This window comes from Oncorhynchus mykiss, chromosome 25, assembly GCF_057628025.1.
Source record: "Oncorhynchus mykiss isolate SJ-2025 chromosome 25, ASM5762802v1, whole genome shotgun sequence".
NCBI classification, from domain to species: domain Eukaryota; kingdom Metazoa; phylum Chordata; class Actinopteri; order Salmoniformes; family Salmonidae; genus Oncorhynchus; species Oncorhynchus mykiss.
In genome coordinates this window covers 63,737,149-63,757,570 of record NC_143046.1, presented here as the reverse complement: position 1 = coordinate 63,757,570, position 20,422 = coordinate 63,737,149, and the positions used below count along the sequence as shown (strand labels likewise).

Below are 20,422 nucleotides of genomic sequence, written 5' to 3'. Positions count from 1 at the left end.
CATGTAAAGACACTCTATCAGCCCCCGACAGCTCCTCGCATGCCACCCCCCCGAAAACACACACACACACACACACAAACATGCGCGTATAGACTTCACTCACGCTCTCAGACACGTGTGTAGTGAACATATGTAGTAATCTCTCTCGCTACCTTCAGGTTCTCTCCTCCCTCATCTCATTCATTTACAGTTTGTACTCTCGTCTACATCCTTTGCTCCTATAACTTTATCTGACGTCTCTGGAACAAATGTAGAGCAGGCTCCAACAGTGGAAATGGATCCTGTTTGTGGTTGTTGTTGTGCATATGTTTCCGGGATGAGTCTGTAGTCAAAGTTACCCATCTCAAAGATTGTTCAGTTCTTGATCTTATCTGCTATGTTGTCAGGCTGTCTGTCCAGTTGTTTCCTGTTTTCTACAATCAAAACGTTCTAGTGAGATGAAATAGGCCAGTTTACTGCAGCTGAAAGACTTTGAAGATAGAGTTGATAGCAGAGGACTCCTTTTATCCCAGAGTCCCTTTTCTTAGTCAGCATGTTGTCTCCTCTCTTACTCTCAATCCTGCAACATGTCCAATCTATCAAAATATAGTGTGTCAAACACACATACTTAGTGAGTAATTTCATTTGTCTATGAATGAGTCTTGGCATCCCCTCTCACTGTGCAAAGACATCAAATCAACATCTAGTCCACATTGGTTCAATGTAATTTCATTGCCAACCAGTGGGCTGCTGCTGTTGTCTGCATATCCATAGCCTTATATCCCATAAGCCTGCAGTCCCAAGTTGTGGGGATAGCACTGTAGGATGTCATCAACATAACATTAGCACAGTACAGTGTAGTAGTGGGCTGGGTTTTTAGTCTTAGAAAAAGGTCATTGTAAAAAGTAGAAGTGACAATGGAAAGGGGAAGTGCATGTAAATAGAAAACACAGCAGAGTCATGGCTGTTTTCTACGGGGGGGGGGGGTGGCACAGACGGCAGGTAACAGAAATGGGCACACAGACCGACGGATGTGGGCATTTCTACCGTCACATGACTCCACAGGCCCCAGTCAGGATGTGGACACTTATGGTTGGTCAGGATGTCCTCGCTCCAGCCAGACCAGAGACCATCTTCTCATTTTATAACCTGTCTCATAGGAGACACTGGCAGTATGCATGTTATCGAAGGGCTTTTAAACATTCACAGCCATTGTTTTCACCACTGTTTTATTTGGAAGAGCATAAGAAGCACACAAACAATTTTGTTCTGCCAATTGCACCAATGTCAGTCCTGCTGTGGACCGAGCCTGCTGTGGACCGAGCCTGCTGTGGTCCGAGCCTGCTGTGTTTCGAGCCTGCTGTGGAGTCTCAGGGTGGGGTTAGGTGGAGAGGTGTCACATTCCACCATGATGACCTCGTTCACTGAACTCACTACTCTCTGGTCTTTTCATGCTAGTGTCTCCTGAGATGCCATTTGTATTACAGTGAAGGATGACCATGAAGTGCCTGTCACCTTGGCTTTGTTGTTTATGTAGTGCCACTGTGACAGGGTACAGTGTGTATTCATCATCACCTTGTCTTTGTTGTTATGTAGTGACACTATGACAGGGTACAGTGTGTATTCATCGTCACCTCGTTGAGAGCCATGTGACAGAGCCAAGCTTTGCGTGGAGGAATGTCTCTGTGGTGTTTTCCAGACACAAGGCATGGTGGACACCAACTCGTGCCAGCCTGGGTGGGCATCGTGTGTCAGAGGGGCTGGCAGGCCAAATCCAGACCCCATGCAGGCCCTCTGTGCTTGGGGAGGGCAAAAATAGCGGTTGTCAGATATACTGTACATTCAAACATAGACATATACATTGTAGAGTGTACTTTCGTGCACATAAACAAACATCTGTCTCTTCTTCTCTGTGTTGGGACCATGGTCTAGATGCCAGTTTGTGGCCTCGACACAATTAAGGTAATCACTCAGCCAGTTAGCGTCATTGTTGAAAACCCCAAACAGTAGACTTAGCCTACTTCCTGAATCTCTCTCTGTATTCTTCCTGAAAGAGTTGAGCGGAGCCCTGCCAGTCTGTCAGGCTAACCCTTCCTCTGTCAATGTGCTGGGGTGATGCAGGCATGGAGGTAGGGGCTCATTATGCTGCCTCTGCATTGTGCACATACTGTCCCCAGCCTGTCCTGCCAGGGGCTCTGAGCCTGGCCTGGGGTGTGCTTGGGGATATGGGTCAACCAAGACCTCACCACAGACTGACAAACCAGCTGGGGCAGAAGTTAGGCCTTAGTTTAAGGCTGGGCTGAGACCAGGTCTGAGAGGGTGTTTTTCTGGACACAATGTCCCTCAGGTTTGTCATGAGTCTGGAAAGGGGTCTTGGATATGGAGGCTGTGTGGGTCCAGGTGTTGTAAACTGTTGGCTTCTCACCCATGATCCTGCTCCTTATAAGAGTATCTCTGTTTCTCCTCACCAATGCCCACCACTGTGCTGATGTAACCAGGAATTCAGTCAGTCGTGTGAAGCTGCCATTGACCCATAGTTGTAAATCACATTGACGATGTGGATTCTCTGGGGACCGGTGTGTGTGGATTAGTGTTGTGAATGTTGATTCATGAGCCATGTAGTGTAAAATAGACAAATGACTCATCACTGTAATTGCAGCATATTGGACAGGCATGGGGAAATCCACAGAGCTTTTACTCTATCACACTGTGTGTTTTTCAACGAGGATGTAGTGAGCTCAGCTCTGTATGCAAGCAGTAAGCATTGCAATCTGAAGGCAGACAAAGTCTAACTAATTTCTAAATGAGCTGCGTTTGGTGTAAAAACACTTAGCCAGCAGGTTGGAGATGGAAAAATCTCCTCCCCTTGCCATGATGAAAAATGGCAACAGACGTAATAACATATTGGACATCTGCTGCAGATTGAAATTTAAAGTATACAGTGCTCTGAGGCAGATGTTTTCTCTAGTGCTGTGAATTGTGCCGCCACCTCACAGGTTGCAGTAAAGCAGGTGTTTTACACTCTGTGTGTGTGTGTGTGTTACTGCTGTAATGGTTGGTGTTTGAGTGAATCAGAGCCATCCCCTCAGGTGGCATTCTGCTAGTCGGACAGTTTAACCATCACTTTGAGGTGAGACTTTTAGAATATGGCGTACTATCCACTTAGTGATGTGGATAGACATGGCCTCTTCTCACTAAGAGGAGTTTATATGAGTTGTGATGAGTGGACTAGAGGTCATTTAGGTACTGTGTTAGACGGATTCCCGGTCTGTCTGCCTCGTCACAGACAGGTCTGGGATCAGTTTCCTCAGACTGGAGCCTGTGGCCTAACTGTGCCAGGCAAGGCTCGGGGAGAAGAGGAGCACGACGCCGGCATTGACTGATCTCCACTTCCCCCAGACTTCTGTATCAGAGGAAATGGGGCAATTAAGGACAGCTTGCTCAGGCACTGCATGGGGTTAATACCCGGCTCCCATAATTAAAAATAAATTACACTTTTCCTATATAAATATTCAAGCCCCTCTCCGATGTGAGCCACTGCCTTTTTTATGGTGCGTAAGCTTTTTTTTCCCTCCGATTTTGGGAACATCTGGCACAACGTTTCCTGAACCATCCACAGAATAAATGGAGTTTTGTTGCCTTTGAGAGAATAGTCTGTGGGTGTGTTGTATTGAAGTGGATGGGGAAGGGATGGATCCCTTTGGGAGCTCTGTATGGGACACAAGAGGCAGATGCAAGGGTCCTGACTCTGGCTAAAACAGCCATTTGTCCTGGCTTTGTCCTACTATAGCGGAAAATGGGTGAAAAGATGGTAATTTTAGTGAACGGCATGGTAATTAGATCACAGGAAATGGGTCACACCGCTGAAATAAGGGTGGCGCCTTGAAAAGAATAACTTTGTGCATCATAAATCAAACCGCCCAGCTAAATTGTCATAGACCAATCAACATGAAGAATATAGCTGTCGTCATGGCGTCAGCTAATGGGATCCTAAAAAAATGGAATCTTGTGAAACCAGCACATTGTATTATAGACACCAATTAAGCGTATCCATTTTGTCCATCTCTCTTTGCAGGAGAGTACATTAAGACCTGGAGGCCCAGGTATTTTCTACTCAAGACTGATGGTACATTCATAGGCTACAAGGAACGACCACAACATGTTGAGGCACTTGAAACCCCTTTAAATAACTTCTCAGTAGCACGTGAGTATCTACGCTTTCAAGACTACTATCTACATTACCTCACCCATTTTCAGTTCATATAGCGCTTTACACTGAGTATACAAAACATTAAGAACACCTGTTCTTTCCATGACGTACTGTAGACTACTGACCAGGTGAAAGCTATGATTTCTTATTGATGTCACTTGTTAAATCCACTTCAATCATTGTAGATGAGGAGACAGGTTAAAGAAGGATTTTTAAGCCTTGAGACAATTGAGACATGGATTGTGTATGTGTGCCATTCAGAGGGTGAATGGGCAAGACAAAATATGTTCCTAATGTTTGGTGTACTCAGTGTATATTGCATAATCACCCATAGAAAAAATTTTATATTCTGTTCAGTAGCTCCTATGCCAATGTCTTACCTTAATTGGTACAGTTGAAAGAAACAGCCTGGTGTATTCTCCCTGCTCTCCCTGTCACTGCTCTGCTGTGACTCTGTAGAGCAGAGCAACCCTAGATGGCAGAAAGTTAGTGGGACAGGCTCTGCAGATGATTGAACAGAGTAATTAGACATCATACTGTTTGTTAAACAAAACGTTTCCTCCTGACACTCTTGAGTTATAGTAGTTATTAACCGGCTGATTTCAATTATTTATCTGTGCGCTGCTCTGTAGCACTGTCTCAATCAGCAGTACGGGGAGGGAGAGTCACTGAGCAGACCTGCAGTAGACCCACAGAGGGGCCGTGTGGTGCTGCTGATGGGGGGTGGTGGGTCTGGGCTACACAGCCACACTGACAGGGCCCTGCTGGAGCTCAGTGGTGGCCCAGCCCCATATCCTCCATCTAACAGACATCCTGACAAACTCCTCCATGTCTCCTTTTGGCACACGCAGTATGTTGACTATGTGAAAGAGCTGCACTGGGAAACTGGCTGCTCTCTTAGAATTCTAACTTTGATTCAAGCAAATTATTTTGAAGTGAATGTTGTCTGTGGCCCATATTATATCTTTGACATTTTCTGGAATTGATTAAAACGTCTGCTTATTTCACATTATCCATGTCACAGTCCCATGTAATGACCAAATCTTGAGGTTCAAATATTCAGTATGAAGAGATCTGTGATCAGGGCTTCCCCCTTCACCCATAGTGCACCTGTTCAGTTCCCTGTGTATGGTGGCAGTCCCTGCAGTGTCTGTTAGGGTGGTGATAAAGATAAATGGCTGTAACTGCGGGTCTCTCTCTCCTCCTGGATGTGGCCAGAGTGCCAGCTGATGAAGACGGAGAGGCCCAAGCCCAACACATTCATCATCCGCTGCCTGCAGTGGACCACTGTTATCGAGCGCACCTTCCACGTGGAGACCCCCGAGGAGAGGCAAGCTTACATGATTGGGCTGCATTACCTCATGTTAAATGAGGTGTTGTAATTTCCCTTCCACTCTCTCTCCCTCTTTTCCTCTCTAACTCGTCGCCTTTCTCATTCTCTCAGGGAAGAATGGACGAAGGCCATTGAGGCCGTAGCAGACAGTCTACAGAAAGAGGAGGAGGAGATGATGGACTCCTCCCCAGACCCAATGGACATGGAAATGTACCTGACCAAACCCAGACTCAAAGTGGTGCGTCCCTGCCCTCCTCACGGCCCTTCCTGCCTCACCCCGTTCCTCACGGCCCTTCCTGCCTCACCCCGCTCCTCACGGCCCTTCCTGCCTCACCCCGCTCCTCACGGCCCTTCCTGCCTCACCCCAGCTCACCCGGCTCCCTGACACTTTTCTGACATCAGCCCTGGGAGGCTTAGCTCCACATAGCATGTCCACTCTGTTTCATCACCACACATGTGCTGTTAACTCATGAAACCAATGTCTAAGGGCACCGGATTGGATGTCCCACACACAACCGTTTTCAACATTCTCACCAGCCCTGGGGGTCAGAGGTTAAATTAGCCACTGCAGCATATAGTCCCACCTTTAGAAGAGTGGAAATTGCGGAGTGGATGATCTAGCACCTGTAATGCTTCCGTGTTGTCAGTGGGATTATATGTTTTGACTAGTTTGTTATAGCTGCTGTTTTGTAACCCGGTGGCTCTTTTTCTCCCCTCGCTCATAGACTATGCACGACTTTGAATACCTCAAACTCCTAGGAAAAGGCACTTTTGGCAAAGTGATCCTAGTGAAGGAGAAGGCCACAGGACGCTACTATGCCATGAAAATCCTGAAGAAGGAAGTAATCGTAGCGAAAGTGAGTACAGGCCACTGACCGTTACAGGAAGCATGTGTGCGAGAGAGAGAGCATGGGGGCGATCATGGATACCTAAACGGCATCCATTGTGGGAGTTGCACAAACACTCTTTGTGATCTCTTTCAGGATGAAGTGGCACACACACTCACAGAAAACCGAGTGCTCCAGAATTCCAAGCATCCGTTCTTGACGGTGAGAGACCCCTCCATCCATTCCATACACTTAACCCAAACTCTCCTCTGGCCACAAAGACTCTGAGGAGCCACTCCACTTCAGCCTGGGAGCTTCCATGCAGGGGGAGATGCTGAATCTGTGCTGGGAGAGGTTGAGCAATGTTTACAAACACAGCAATAGACTTGGCCTCTATTGAGGACACCAGACCTTTCATTGTCAGTTAACCACCTTTCTCAAAGTCTGTGATGGCTCACAATGCCAAACGCTTCCACGTTAAGTGGTAACACATGCAGCTTGTGTTCATCCCACTGTGGTGAATGGGCAGTTGGCACACAACAGTAATATCCCAAAGGCAGATATCACATCAACAAAGACTTGGGTTTCTTTTGGAGAACTTGCAAGCTTATTTTTTCATTGATTGCAGTTAAAGTTATTAGTGTATATCTCCAGGGCCTGAAATACTCCTTCCAGACCCATGACCGGTTGTGTTTCGTCATGGAGTATGCGAACGGTGGAGAGGTGAGCTTTTTAAACTGTCAATAACACCTGACACACAAGATCCAATTTAGCTAGTAGTAGCCAATAACGCCTCCCACCCCTCCTTCTGTGTACGCTCACCCTGTTCCCTCTGTCTCCTCTCCCTCCCTCCCTCCTTCCTTCCCTCGCTTCCTCCCTCATCTAGCTGTTCTTCCACCTGTCCCGGGACCGGGTGTTTTCTGAGGAGCGGGCTCGGTTCTATGGGGCGGAGATAGTGTCAGCACTGGACTACCTGCATGCTGAGAGGAACGTGGTCTACAGAGACCTGAAGGTAAGGTGTTGGAACACAGTCCCCGACCGGGATATAAATAGCATCCGCCAGGGGCGCATCGATCTGCCTCCCCCTGATTCAGGCCTCACTGCAGCTGGAAACTTAGGCCCAGACCTCCTCTTATGGCAGGAGGAATATAATAACCCACATATCCAACTGGACAGCTGTTCCACTCGTTTATTTTAATTTTATTTTCACCATTAATGTAAATGGGAAACAATTAGACATTTTGTATTTTGGAAAGTGTGTAAGAGTATTGAGACATCTTTTACCCCCAGCATCAAACTTATTCCGTAAAGCTGCAATTTGTTCCTACCAGAAGCAAGAGGCCGGTACAAAAACTCAGTGAACTGTATTCATAGCGTAAGAGCAGAGGTAGTATATGACTGTTTTTTAGGAGGGAGGGGAGGGAGGCATCTGTAGCCCTGTTTCTTCCAGCTGATGAAACTATACCAGCCAGGTCAGCATAGCCCCCCTCCCTCCTCGTTCCCCCCTCCATGTGATCTTCCCATGGGTTTATGAGGCAGGCTTCCAACCTGCTAAGGTTCTCCTGAAAATGCCAGGGTAGCAGTATTGGAGGATGTGCTGACTCTGGCCTGGTGCTGCTGGTCACGTGTGAGCTACAGATGCCAGGTGACGTTTAATGAGAGGACACTGATATTAAAAGGCAATGCATCGCTAACTCATTCCTCTGAGCTGAAGCCAAATCAGCTGGGCCTCAATCACACAGGCACTCTCCCTGCTGATGCGGATACTTCCTGTCTCATTCTGTCTCCTCCCCTCAGCTGGAAAATCTCATGCTGGACAAAGACGGACACATACAAATCACTGACTTTGGACTGTGTAAGGAGGGGATCACAGACGGGGCCACCATGAAGACCTTCTGTGGGACGCCAGAGTACCTGGCCCCAGAGGTAGTGTATTCTCACTGTAATCACCAATATGGGGGTCATTAAATCTTATCATTTTGAGTCAATAAAGATGTAGCCTTTGGAGCACAACCCATGTGGCCTTCTTCCTCTTCAGATGTTTAGAATTTGACGTTGTGAAAAGACCTGACGGTTCACACACTTTCGACATGTTCTTGTTAGTACACTGTATCAAATTTGAGTTTAAATCAACTGAACAGAATAAAGTCACATAATTGGTAAGTACCTGAAAGGATTAACATACTAAATACTGTTTGAATAGAGGAACTGTGGCGCAGAGAATATATCCCACTACACACAACATCATAAATGTATGTTGTCGGGCATATTGTTAAGGCATACAAGCTATGTGGAAGAGTGGCTTTGGGACAGCTGTTCCTAAATGCCTGTCTAATCTTCAGTATAAGACATGGAGCTAATGAGTCTGCAGTGTGACAAGGGCAGGGCAGGGTGTGCCCATATTTGTTGGTTAAGAGGATATGTGTACTGGGGTGTGGCTGCTCCCCATTGCGTGCAGGTGTGACGTGTGTTTGAGTGGTGTGTATGTAACACGATAGGGCATTGTGTGTGTGATAGCCCTCTTGCCGTAGGATTTTTTTCTCCGGGAGAAGGGTGACCATGTTGACACAGTTGCCGGCTTGTTGTTTTTAGCCGCCATTTGGAATTTGCTGTGGGGGGGGGGTGGTTGGCAGTGCCTCAGAAACGTGAGCTTCCACCCCTGGAGAAAAGTCCCCATTGGCTGCTGCTGCTTCTAGCCGGCTGCTGCTGCTTCTAGCCCACTGCTGCTGCTTCTAGCCCACTGCTGCTGCTTCTAGCCCACTGCTGCTGCTTCTAGCCCACTGCTGCTGCTTCTAGCCCACTGCTGCTGCTTCTAGCCCACTGCTGCCCGGGATGATGATAATAATAATAATAACAATTAATGTTTTTCATTAAATTTATATATATATAAAACCATATCATAAAAGCAACAATCAAAATATAGGATGAAGGGTAGGCCAGCCAATAAAGATAAGTCTTAAGGCTTGCTTTAAAAAGCCCCAACAGTCTGAACACCCCTGTTCAGGATGCCTATCCTGACCTGGGAAAAGCCAGGGCCACGCACGTTGTCCTTACTTCACTTCTCCCCAGTAACATTCTCCCATGGCGCTTTCATCTGACATCTTCATCTCTCTTCGAGGACCATCCTGATCTAGGGCAAAGTCTACAGTAGCTATCATCACAAAAACCAACCAGCGCATGAATTACTATGTCATCATAATGTCCCCCACTCACACTAGGGCCAGAAAAGGCACATGATAAGTAAAAGGGATGAACATAATATGTTTATATAATTTCATGTTTTATGTTTTTGTATGTTAGAAATGAAAGACAACCTCCATTAACTGAACCCCCCCTATATTCACCCCCAGCTCTTCCTCTGCCATTATATACACAGTGACATTCTACCCTATAACAGCCCCAGCTCTTCATCTGCCATTCTGTACACAGTAACATTCTACCCTATAACAGCCCCAGCTCTTCATCTGCCATTCTGTACACAGTAACATTCTACCCTATAACAGCCCCAGCTCTTCATCTGCCATTCTGTACACAGTAACATTCTACCCTATAACAGCCCCAGCTCTTCATCTGCCATTCTGTACACAGTAACATTCTACCCTATAACAGCCCCAGCTCTTCATCTGCCATTCTGTACACAGTAACATTCTACCCTATAACAGCCCCAGCTCTTCATCTGCCATTCTGTACACAGTAACATTCTACCCTATAACAGCCCCAGCTCTTCATCTGCCATTCTGTACACAGTAACATTCTACCCTATAACAGCCCCAGCTCTTCATCTGCCATTCTGTACACAGTAACATTCTACCCTATAACAGCCCCAGCTCTTCATCTGCCATTCTGTACACAGTAACATTCTACCCTATAACAGCCCCAGCTCTTCATCTGCCATTCTGTACACAGTAACATTCTACCCTATAACAGCCCCAGCTCTTCATCTGCCATTCTGTACACAGTAACATTCTACCCTATAACAGCCCCAGCTCTGCTAGACTCCAGCAGCGGAGACATCAGGGGGCGTTTCCGTGGAGACAGGGTCGCCGCAGAGCGTCTCTATGGAGCCAGGGCCAGGCAGTGTTACAGGTTGTTCTGCAGTAAACAATGACCTTGTTGTGTGTGCTGCATAGGAATCCTGTAACGTCTGGGAATATTCCACAGGCCAGGAGCCCAGCACTGTAAACCTTCCTCTAGAGAAGACCCATGGAACCAGTTTCACTTAAGCCACTGTGAAATAGGGTCGTTTTATAGAAACATTGGAACAGTAATGACTGAAGTTGAATTGGGGAAGTTATGAACAAGGAAGTTAAGGAGAGTGAAGGGAATCACATATAATGTGAGCCAGTGATGTGTTTGAGAGAGGGACGGTAGCTGTGTTTGTGTTTAGAGGGAGAAAAAGGGCCAGAGTAAGATGGAGAGTAGTATCAAGTGGAGGATATTTCTCTTCCCCTCCTCCCTCCACTCTGCACTGTGCTGTCCTTGGGGCCAGTGTAACAGAGTCGGTCCAGGCAGCCCTGGTTACTTGTGAGGGATGAGCTTGGCTCCTGTGGTCCTGGCAGCTCCACAGCTGTGGCGCTCTCCTACATACTGTATATGGGGCAGCTGCAGACCCAGCTGTCTCACGGTGTGAATCGCACGACAGCAGCGCTGGAAATAGAGATGGTCCAGTAATCCTAGCACCGTGCCGGCTTCAGGTTACCCCTGCCCGCCGAGGCCTCCTCGCCCCTAACCGCAGCGCCAAGCAGCGTGCCCCTCACACACACGCCGCCCACCCACACGCACAAAACACACTTCGGTTTTGTTCTATTTACGGCCACGTCCGTCCATCTGTTCTGCCTGCCTCCTCTTTCTGGGTCTGTGTACCTTCATGTCCAGATTTAATTATATTAGACCCCTTACCTATGAATCTATTCCTGGACCGGTCTATCTCACCTCATATAACCTTTTGATGTTTTAAAGAACAGCTGTTCTCAGTGACTTGATTTCACTTACAACATCCTTCCGGTACTGTTGACCCAACGACACATCCCAGAAGGCCTTGTATAGTAACAAATGGAAGAGTGTACTGACGTTCAACAGGTTGCCCCAGTTGGTCAGCACAGAGCTGAAGCTTGATTAGAACGTGTGAACATGTCATCTTCCATGGTGTGTGAGCCTCCATCTAAATAACTAAGGGCTGTGGTGTAGTGTGGTTGGATATACAGTGCATTCGGGATGTTGGTGTGTACTGCAGACCTCTGGTGATTAAATATGCAGGGCTCCTGGGGAAATTCTATCCCTGCTCCTATTGTGAGATGTGAGTCAGTGCTTGCTGGGGGGGGGGGGGGCACTTGCCTTAGGGTTCTTTATACAGCCTGGAGAGCTGCTGACCTCACTACTCACCTAATGTCCATCCACTTAGCTAATAGATAGGTTTCAGAGATCTAAACCAAGAATGTATAGTATGTGTCTCTTTTGATGCCGTCATAGGGCTGACCGTACATTTGAACTCCTGCTAGCCCTAGTATTGTCCTTGTACTGTCCTGTATGCTTCCAGGTATGATTGTGTAATTGTCCATAGTGGTATTAGTAAAGCTGTATTCTATTGAGTTGTGGTTGTCCTGTGTTGTCTAGGTTCTGGAGGACAATGACTATGGCCGGGCGGTGGACTGGTGGGGTCTGGGCGTGGTCATGTACGAGATGATGTGTGGTAGGCTGCCCTTCTACAACCAGGACCACGAGAAGCTGTTTGAGCTCATCCTCATGGAGGACATCCGTTTCCCACGCACCCTGGGCCCTGAGGGCAGGTCCCTGCTCTCCGGCCTGCTCAAAAAGGACCCCAAGCAGCGGTAAGTAGGCCTCTCCTCCCTTCTCATTCCAACCAAAAAGGCCTCTGTAGTTACTCCTGTCCATTTGGCCCCTGTGTCTTCCAGGTTAGGTGGTGGACAGCATGATGCTAAAGAGATCATGCAGCACAAATTCTTTGCTGGGATTGAATGGCAAGATGTTTATGAGAAGAAGGTAAATCGGTGAAACACTTTCCATTACTGCAGGGAACAACCAATAGATTTGACCAGGCCTGCAAATGTCTACACTCTCTGACAGGACAGATGTGCCAATGTGCTCCATGATGTCCTCTCTTCTCTCACAGCTGGTCCCGCCTTTTAAGCCGCAGGTTACCTCAGAAACAGACACGCGGTATTTTGACGAGGAGTTCACAGCACAGACCATCACTATTACACCGCCCGGACAAGGTACTACTTCACCCACTGCCACTGTATCGTTACAGGAGACACACACCAGACTCGCATCACAGAGAACAGAATTACGAGCCCAAATAGACAATCATCATACTAATGTTTTTCACTGACTCACTGGACCGGAATGCTTTTGTTTAATTGTGATGATCATAGTCTGACTCAGTAAGAATAAACTGGGGACACACGTGGTTCTGAATGTCATTACCGTTGAGAATACGACAACCACTTACTGAGTTTCTATCCCCCTCTTCAGAGATTTTCTGAAAATGTTGATTTTAAACTGAACTTTAAATGTTTTTATCATGGCTCCAAAGGTAATTGTTTATTTTGAGGGGGGTTTACAGAATTGCAGTGTCCCAAACGAAAACTCCAAGCTGATCTACATGGTTTAGTTTTAGATAGAATGTTGATTGAGGACTGTAATATTCTTTCTCTTGTTGTCAGGCTTATGAGAGAATGCCCCTTGTTTCTACTTTAAATGCAGTCCTATCTTTGCTTACTATCAGACTGCTTAGGACATGTAAGTTTTGGGTACTCCCAGTAGATTTACAACCTATTAATTGAACAACCATTTTAAAAGGTGCACTACTCCGTAAGAGTTCCACGTGCAAATAGCCCTTGATGTAGATGATACTGTATATCTATCTGTACTGTAGTAGTCAAGGAATTAAATCCCACGAGAGAAAGAAATAAAAGTTTGAACATCATTTAGAGGTATAGATTGCACTCTCAAAGGTGAGTATTGAACTGAGAATGGGGAAGGTTCATGTTCCCTATCCCAGTGCAATTAATGCTAGGTCAAATTACATAGAGCTTATTCAATTCCTCTGGGGGATTTGTGCCCTCTTCTGGAAAGCGCGTGTAACATCTGTTATTCCATAGTTCACTGTGTCCCTCAAAATGGTGGTGCTAGAGCACTAGCAATGTGTGCCAAACTGCACCCTGTGCTAGTTCTAGGTACATTATGTATTAGGACTAAATCATAATGCCTTTTGTCGTCACGGAGATGAAAAATAACAAATTGAATTCAACAAATGTGATGATCAGATTAAAGTTATACACTAATTGAATTCTCTCTGTGCCATCCCGCTCTTTCCTTCCCATTTTTTATGTATTCCAGAAGACAGCATGGAGTCGTTTGACAGCGAACGGAGGCCCCACTTCCCACAGTTCTCCTACTCTGCGAGTGGGACAGCCTAAACACCCCCTCTCATTCCTCTGGTCCCAACATTTCCCCTCACCCTACCAGACTGCACATCCAACTACATTCGCCCCATCCTTTTTTTTTTACTTCCAGTGTCGCATATAGTATTGTTGAACAGACATTTGCTATCTGCAAGTTCGGTAATTATAGGGGAAAATACTTCATACTACACAAATGAAAAAATGGTTGTTTCTGTGGCTTCTTAAGACTTTTCTAATGGTGAGAGATAACACTACAGTGTTGCTTGTCTTGATGAGTTGAGTCAGACAAGCTTGATGTTCATAAAACCACACTTTATAGGAAAAGGGTGGCAATTCAGCAATGTGGTATATCAATTTAGAATGGTCAGACTACACTTTCCTAAACTTCTATTTGCCTTGCTTCTGTCAGCACCTGTTATATTTGTCACACATTATTCACAAAGTGAACATTTTACGGGACCATAAGGATTGTATCGGAATTAGCCATGTAAAATGTAAATGTCTTTTTGATGTTCTTTGTTTAAGGCAAAGACATATTGTGGACCAACAGCAACAACAAAAATATGACCAATGACTTAATTTTCCATGTAGTGGGAGGTTTAATCATATTTAGATATTGTTATCAGGACTTTCACATTACACTAATCACTATTTGACCAACACTTTGAAACCTGTTCTGCCATTTGAATGTACCTAATCAATAAAATGTATAATTCTGCATACCTAACTGTTGTAGAACATGGTTGATTCTCATAGGACTTCCATTCCTCTAAAGAACATTCTTATCCGTGTGTTAGAGCCCCAAAAACATTCTAGAACAAAGGGAGAATGACATGGTCTATTGACCTCTGTCAGAGCGCTCCGCTCCATTATCAGGCTAATGACAAATTGTGCAATACAATGGCAGACACTTAAAGAACTGATAGTGGGAGCAGGCATACAATGTAAATGTGTTCAAGCTTGCCGTCACTGAATCTCAGAACTGTGTCTACACGGTCAATTGGATATCCTTTTGCTGTTGTCCCATTTGAAAAGACAGTTACTCTAATCTCTCTGGACTATGTGCTTGGATCATGATGCCTTCCTGTCTGAATGCTGTGTTTCAAACACTCTTGGCTGTTTCTTTCTGAACTGGCCAGTCAGGTACCGATCCTTTCTGCCCAATCAGGGAATCTTCTGTCTCTGGGTTTTTTCCTCTTCCACAGTATATTGGGTGTTTTCCTCCCAGTGTATTCACTACAGCCTCAATGAGGTCACTGTAACAACATAGAGTCCTTTAGGACTTACTCCATAAACAAGCTGGGCTGTGGTTCAGGGGAAAACAAGTTGAGTCCGCTTTGATCTCTATAGGTAGGGATCAGGGTACATGGTTCTGAGTTATTTATAGAAAACGAGTGACTGTGCCAATGATATGCAATTTCCTGCCCCAAAACATGTATTTGTACACTTATTTGTACTTGTTACACTTTATAGTCAATTCTGAAAGGTGTGAACTATTAAAGGCTTGTTTGCGTAATTAACCCCCCTATACAGATTGCTGTAGATAAACTGAGAATCTTGGAAATGCTTTTTGGGGAAACTGCACAGTGTTTCCAGAAGACTGATAACTATGAAGTTAATGTTATTGAATGTAAAGGCATTTTTATTTTCACCTCAATTCCTTGATTGGATTGTTACTTATTCTTGTGCGCTGTGCCCCCTCCTGTGCACCCTTTGCTGTCACCCCCTGAAAATGGGGAAATGCCTTTAATACCTTTATTTTTTTGTACCTGCCCTTTCCCATTCCGGAAACTGAGGACACCAGCTTTAGTAAACAAATAGTATAACCTTTGTACACTTTTTACAGTTTTTCTTTCAAATTTATATAAAATGTCTTAACTAAATTTGTGCCAACTTGTCTTTTTTTCAGTCGTTACAGAACATTTATATTCTCTAATATGCTTTAACCCACAGTCATAGATCCAAAGCATTAGCAAGTCAAGCTTGTGCTGAGTGAAGTACTGAGTGGTTGGACTTGGCCCTGTTTCTGTACCTCCATGTACCTCCACAGGATTGCTTAGGTCCATGTCTGTCTGGCTCGATCTGCAGCTGGTTAGAGCTGGAGGAGAAGCTCCTTTGGGCCAGACCCAGATGGTACAGTCTCTGGAGCAGATGTTGACAGCCAGGGCTCAGTCTGTCTGTCTGGCCAGCAGCACTGCTCCTCACCGCAGGACCATGGTTGTGCCCAGTGTGGGGCTCACCTGACAACCGCTCCTGACCTGGCTCCAGCTGTACAACCCACAATGCACCTCTGTTAGCAATGAGGTTCTGCCCGCTCTTGGGATGTGTTGTAGGGAACTTGTCAAATACTGACTCCACCTCTTTCTCCTTACCTCAGTGTACCGATCTTTCCAATTATCATCTCTGAGGGTTGAAAACGCATCTATGCTTTATCCCTGGGCGGCAGGTAGCCTAGTGGTTAGAGTGTTGGGACAGTAACCCAAAGGTTAGTAGCAAGGTGGAAAAATCTGCCGTTCTGCCCTTGAGCAAGGCAGTTAACCCACCTCACAACAACTGCTCCCCGGGGTTAAATGTGGAAGAGATTGGTTGTATGCATTCAGCTGTGCAACTGACTAGGTCTCCTGCTAAAGTTGAAGTCTTCATGTAAGGTTTACTGAAGGAGAACAAACCCTTGCGGCCATTTACATCCAGGAAGGATGGGAAGAGGGCTCCAAGAAAAGGCCTTTGGAATAAATAGGATGTGCTTTCCCTCCTCACACGGCTGCCCTCAATGGCTAGAATAAAGTAGGGTGTGTTAAATGTTGAGAGGAAGATTAAAATAAACTGGTGGTTGTAAATGACTAGGAGGACAGATTTCTTTGCTTTCGAAGTGAGCAGGGAAACAAAAGGGGGTTGCCCTGAGAGAGAGGTCACAACCTCAGAAAAGCCAGATAAGGAAGGACAGGGATTAAGTCGAACAATGGAGAAGAGTATTTGGGTTTGGTGTCAATGTGAGCTAGTCTGGACCCAGCTGTGATTAAACCAACTTCTAGGACTTATACCATGTACTCAGCCCTTGGTAGTTATGTTGCACCTGCATAAGCTATGGAAAAGTAAATATAGTGATCTGGTTACTATGTTAAAGTAGTTGCAGGTGTTTATTACAGTAGCAACTGCAATTTTGAGACAGACATTTTATACTTAGTGGTAGAGCACCACCTAGTGGAGAGTAGCAGAACATCTTTGATAGGTAACGCAGACAAAGTGATCGTCAGTACTGCCGGGTCACGGAATTTTCTAAATAAAAGTCCCCCACGCTGTAGAAGAAAAGTGTAACCTGTTTATTAATGTATGAAAAATTGTCTAAACATTAACAATGATTCATGTGTTTTCATATTTAAGTGACATTTTCTTTAATTTGGGGTTTTAACATGTTCCAAGGTCAAATAAATGCCCTTCATGCAAATCACTGTACATGCATTATACACTGCTCAAAAAAATAAAGGGAACACTAATATAACACATCCTAGATCTGAATGAATGAAATATTCTTATTAAATACTTTTTTCTTTACATAATTGAATGTGCTGACAACAAAATCACACAGAAATTATCAATGGAAATCAAATGTATCAACCCATGGAGGTCTGGATTTGGAGTCACACTCAAACTTAAAGTGGAAAACCACACTACAGGCTGATCCAACTTTGATGTAATGTCCTTAAAACAAGTCAAAATGAGGCTCAGTAGTGTGTGTGGCCTCCACGTGCCTGTATGACCTCCCTACAACGCCTGGGCATGCTCCTGATGAGGTGGCGGATGGTCTCCTGAGGGATCTCCTCCCAGACCTGGACTAAAGCATCCGCCAACTCCTGGACAGTCTGTGGTGCAACGTGGCGTTGGTGGATGGAGCGAGACATGATGTCCCAGATGTGCTCAATTGGATTCAGGTCTGGGGAACGGGCGGGCCAGTCCATAGCATCAATGCCTTCCTCTTGCAGGAACTGCTGACACACTCCAGCCACATAAGGTCTAGCATTGTCTTGCATTAGGAGGAACCCAGGGCCAACCGCACCAGCATATGGTCTCACAAGGGGTCTGAGGATCTCATCTCGGTACCTAATGGCAGTCAGGCTACCTCTGGCGAGCACACGGAGGGCTGTGCGGCCCCCCAAAGAAATGCCACCCCACACCATGATTGACCCACCGCCAAACCGGTCATGCTGGAGGATGTTGCAGGCAGCAGAATGTTCTCCACGGCTCAGTGTGAACCTGCTTTAATCTGTGAAGAGCACAGGGCGCCAGTGGCGAATTTGCCAATCTTGGTGTTCTCTGGCAAATGCCAAACGTCCTGCACGGTGTTGGGCTGTAAGCACAACCCCCACCTGTGGACGTCGGGCCCTCATACCACCCTCATGGAGTCTGTTTCTGACCGTTTGAGCAGACACATGCACATTTGTGGCCTGCTGGAGGTAATTTTGCAGGGCTCTGGCAGTGCTCCTCCTGCTCCTCCTTTCACAAAGGCGGAGGTAGCGGTCCTGCTGCTGGGTTGTTGCCCTCCTACGGCCTCCTCCACGTCTCCTGATGTACTGGCCTGTCTCCTGGTAGCGCCTCCATGCTCTGGACACTACGCTGACAGACACAGCAAACCTTCTTGCCACAGCTCGCATTGATGTGCCATCCTGGATGAGCTGCACTAGCTGAGCCACTTGTGTGGGTTGTAGACTCCGTCTCATACTACCACTAGAGTGAAAGCACCGCCAGCATTCAAAAGTGACCAAAACATCAGCCAGGAAGCATAGGAACTGAGAAGTGGTCTGTGGTCCCCACCTGCAGAACCACTCCTTTATTGGGGGTGTCTTGCTAATTGCCTATAATTTCCACCTGTTGTCTATTCCATTTGCACAACAGCATTAGAAAATTATTGTCAATCAGTGTTGCTTCCTAAGTGGACAGTTTGATTTCACAGAAGTGTGATTGACTTGGAGTTACATTGTGTTGTTTAAGTGTTCCCTTTATTTTTTTGAGCAGTGTTTATTGGCTTACAGAGAATAAATTATTCTTTGTGCCGATGGGACGTGGGGAGTATCAGTAGGGTCTGTAGAATCTATATGGCATAATTTCATGTGGCTATAAATAATACGGAGTGTTGCTGGCCTTTTACAGTGGTCAAAACAGCTTAAAATGGGGTGCTTGGACACAATACGGTACAAATATAGCACTGCACAGGAAACTTTAATTTGTGCCGATGTAAAAGTGGGGTGGGGAGTACTTAGTAGGCTCTGTAGAATCTATATATGGCGTAATTTCACGTGGCCATGAATAATACAGAGTGTTGCTGGCCCAGTACATTGGCCCCAATGCAAACCCTTACAAAAAAGATTGCAGTCAGATATACCTGCAGGCCACAACTGCAGGTATAGTGCAGTATTCTGAAAATACTGCATAAAAATAGTTTTCTTTACTGGGGCGGCAGGGTAGCGGTTAGAGCGTTGGACTAGTAACCGGAAGGTTGCAAGTTCAAACCCCCAAGCTGACAAGGTACAAATGACAAGGTACAAATGTGTCGTTCTGCCCCTGAACAGGCAGTTAACCCACTGTTCCTAGGCCGTCATTGAAAATAAGAATTTGTTCTTAACTGACTAGTTAAATAAACGTAAAATTCTGCAACTACCGCTTCAAATATTCCACAATCGACTGCAGTTTCAAAACGGCAATCTTTTTGTAAGGAAATCACTGTATACCGTTGCCCATGGCAAGTAAGACCACAATTTAGCCAACGCTTGCCATCGTTGATACACTTTTTGATCTGTTCTGGCGACTGATTCCCGATCTCTGGGAACTAAAATATACAGTACCAGTCAAAAGTTTAGACACACTCATTCAAGGATTTTTCTTTCTTTTTTACTATTTTCTACATTGTGAAGACATCAAAACTATGAAATAACACATATGGGAACATGTAGTAACCAAAAACGTGTTAAACAAATCAAAATAGATTTGAGATTCTTCAAAGTAGCCACCCTTTGCCTTGATGATAGCTTTGCACACTTTTGGTGTTCCCTCAACCAGATTTATCAAGTGCAAACCAGATGGGATGTGTATCGCTGCAGAATGCTGTGGTAGCCATGCTGGTTAAGCGTGCCTTGAATTCTAAATAAGTCACTCACAGGGTCACCAGCAAAGCATCCCCACACGTCCTCCTCCATGCTTCACGGTGGGAAACCACACATGCGGAGATCGTCCGTTCAACTACTCGGTGTCTCACAGCAGTTAGAACCAAAAATCTGAAATATGGACTCATCAGACCAAAGGACAGATTTCCACCAGTCTAAAGTCCATTGCTCATGTTTCCTGGCCCAAGCGAGTCTCTTCTTCTTAACGGTGTCCTTTAGTAGTGTTTCTTTGCAGCAATTTGACCATGAAGGCCTGATTCAGGCAGTCTCCTCTGAACAATGTATGTTGAGATGTGTCTGTTATTTGAACTCTGTGAAGCATTTATTTGGGCTGCAATTTCTTAGGGTGGTAACTCTAATGAACTTATCCTCTGCAGCAGAGGTAACTCTGGGTCTTCCTTTCCTGTGGCGGTTCTCATGAGAGACAGTTTCATCATAGCGCTTGACGGTTTTTCAGATTGCAATTGAAGAAACTTTCAAAGTTCTTGACATTT

The 20,422-nt window shown here is 45.7% G+C and overlaps 1 protein-coding gene across 1 annotated transcript in view; it reads left to right on the top strand.

Moving 5' to 3' along the window:
- Nucleotides 1-15,656, top strand: part of LOC110505486 (RAC-alpha serine/threonine-protein kinase) — a 47,173-nt gene extending 31,517 nt beyond the window's left edge. The window contains exons 3-14 of the mRNA XM_021584738.3: nucleotides 4,055-4,183; nucleotides 5,408-5,519; nucleotides 5,634-5,760; nucleotides 6,248-6,379; nucleotides 6,506-6,571; nucleotides 7,004-7,072; nucleotides 7,236-7,361; nucleotides 8,147-8,275; nucleotides 11,963-12,177; nucleotides 12,262-12,349; nucleotides 12,480-12,582; nucleotides 13,709-15,656. Of these exons, the coding sequence (XP_021440413.1) occupies nucleotides 4,055-4,183; nucleotides 5,408-5,519; nucleotides 5,634-5,760; nucleotides 6,248-6,379; nucleotides 6,506-6,571; nucleotides 7,004-7,072; nucleotides 7,236-7,361; nucleotides 8,147-8,275; nucleotides 11,963-12,177; nucleotides 12,262-12,349; nucleotides 12,480-12,582; nucleotides 13,709-13,788 (1,376 nt within the window). The 3' untranslated portion in view covers nucleotides 13,789-15,656. The remainder of the gene's footprint in view (nucleotides 1-4,054; nucleotides 4,184-5,407; nucleotides 5,520-5,633; nucleotides 5,761-6,247; nucleotides 6,380-6,505; nucleotides 6,572-7,003; nucleotides 7,073-7,235; nucleotides 7,362-8,146; nucleotides 8,276-11,962; nucleotides 12,178-12,261; nucleotides 12,350-12,479; nucleotides 12,583-13,708) is intronic.
- The last annotated feature ends 4,766 nt before the right edge of the window (nucleotides 15,657-20,422 follow it).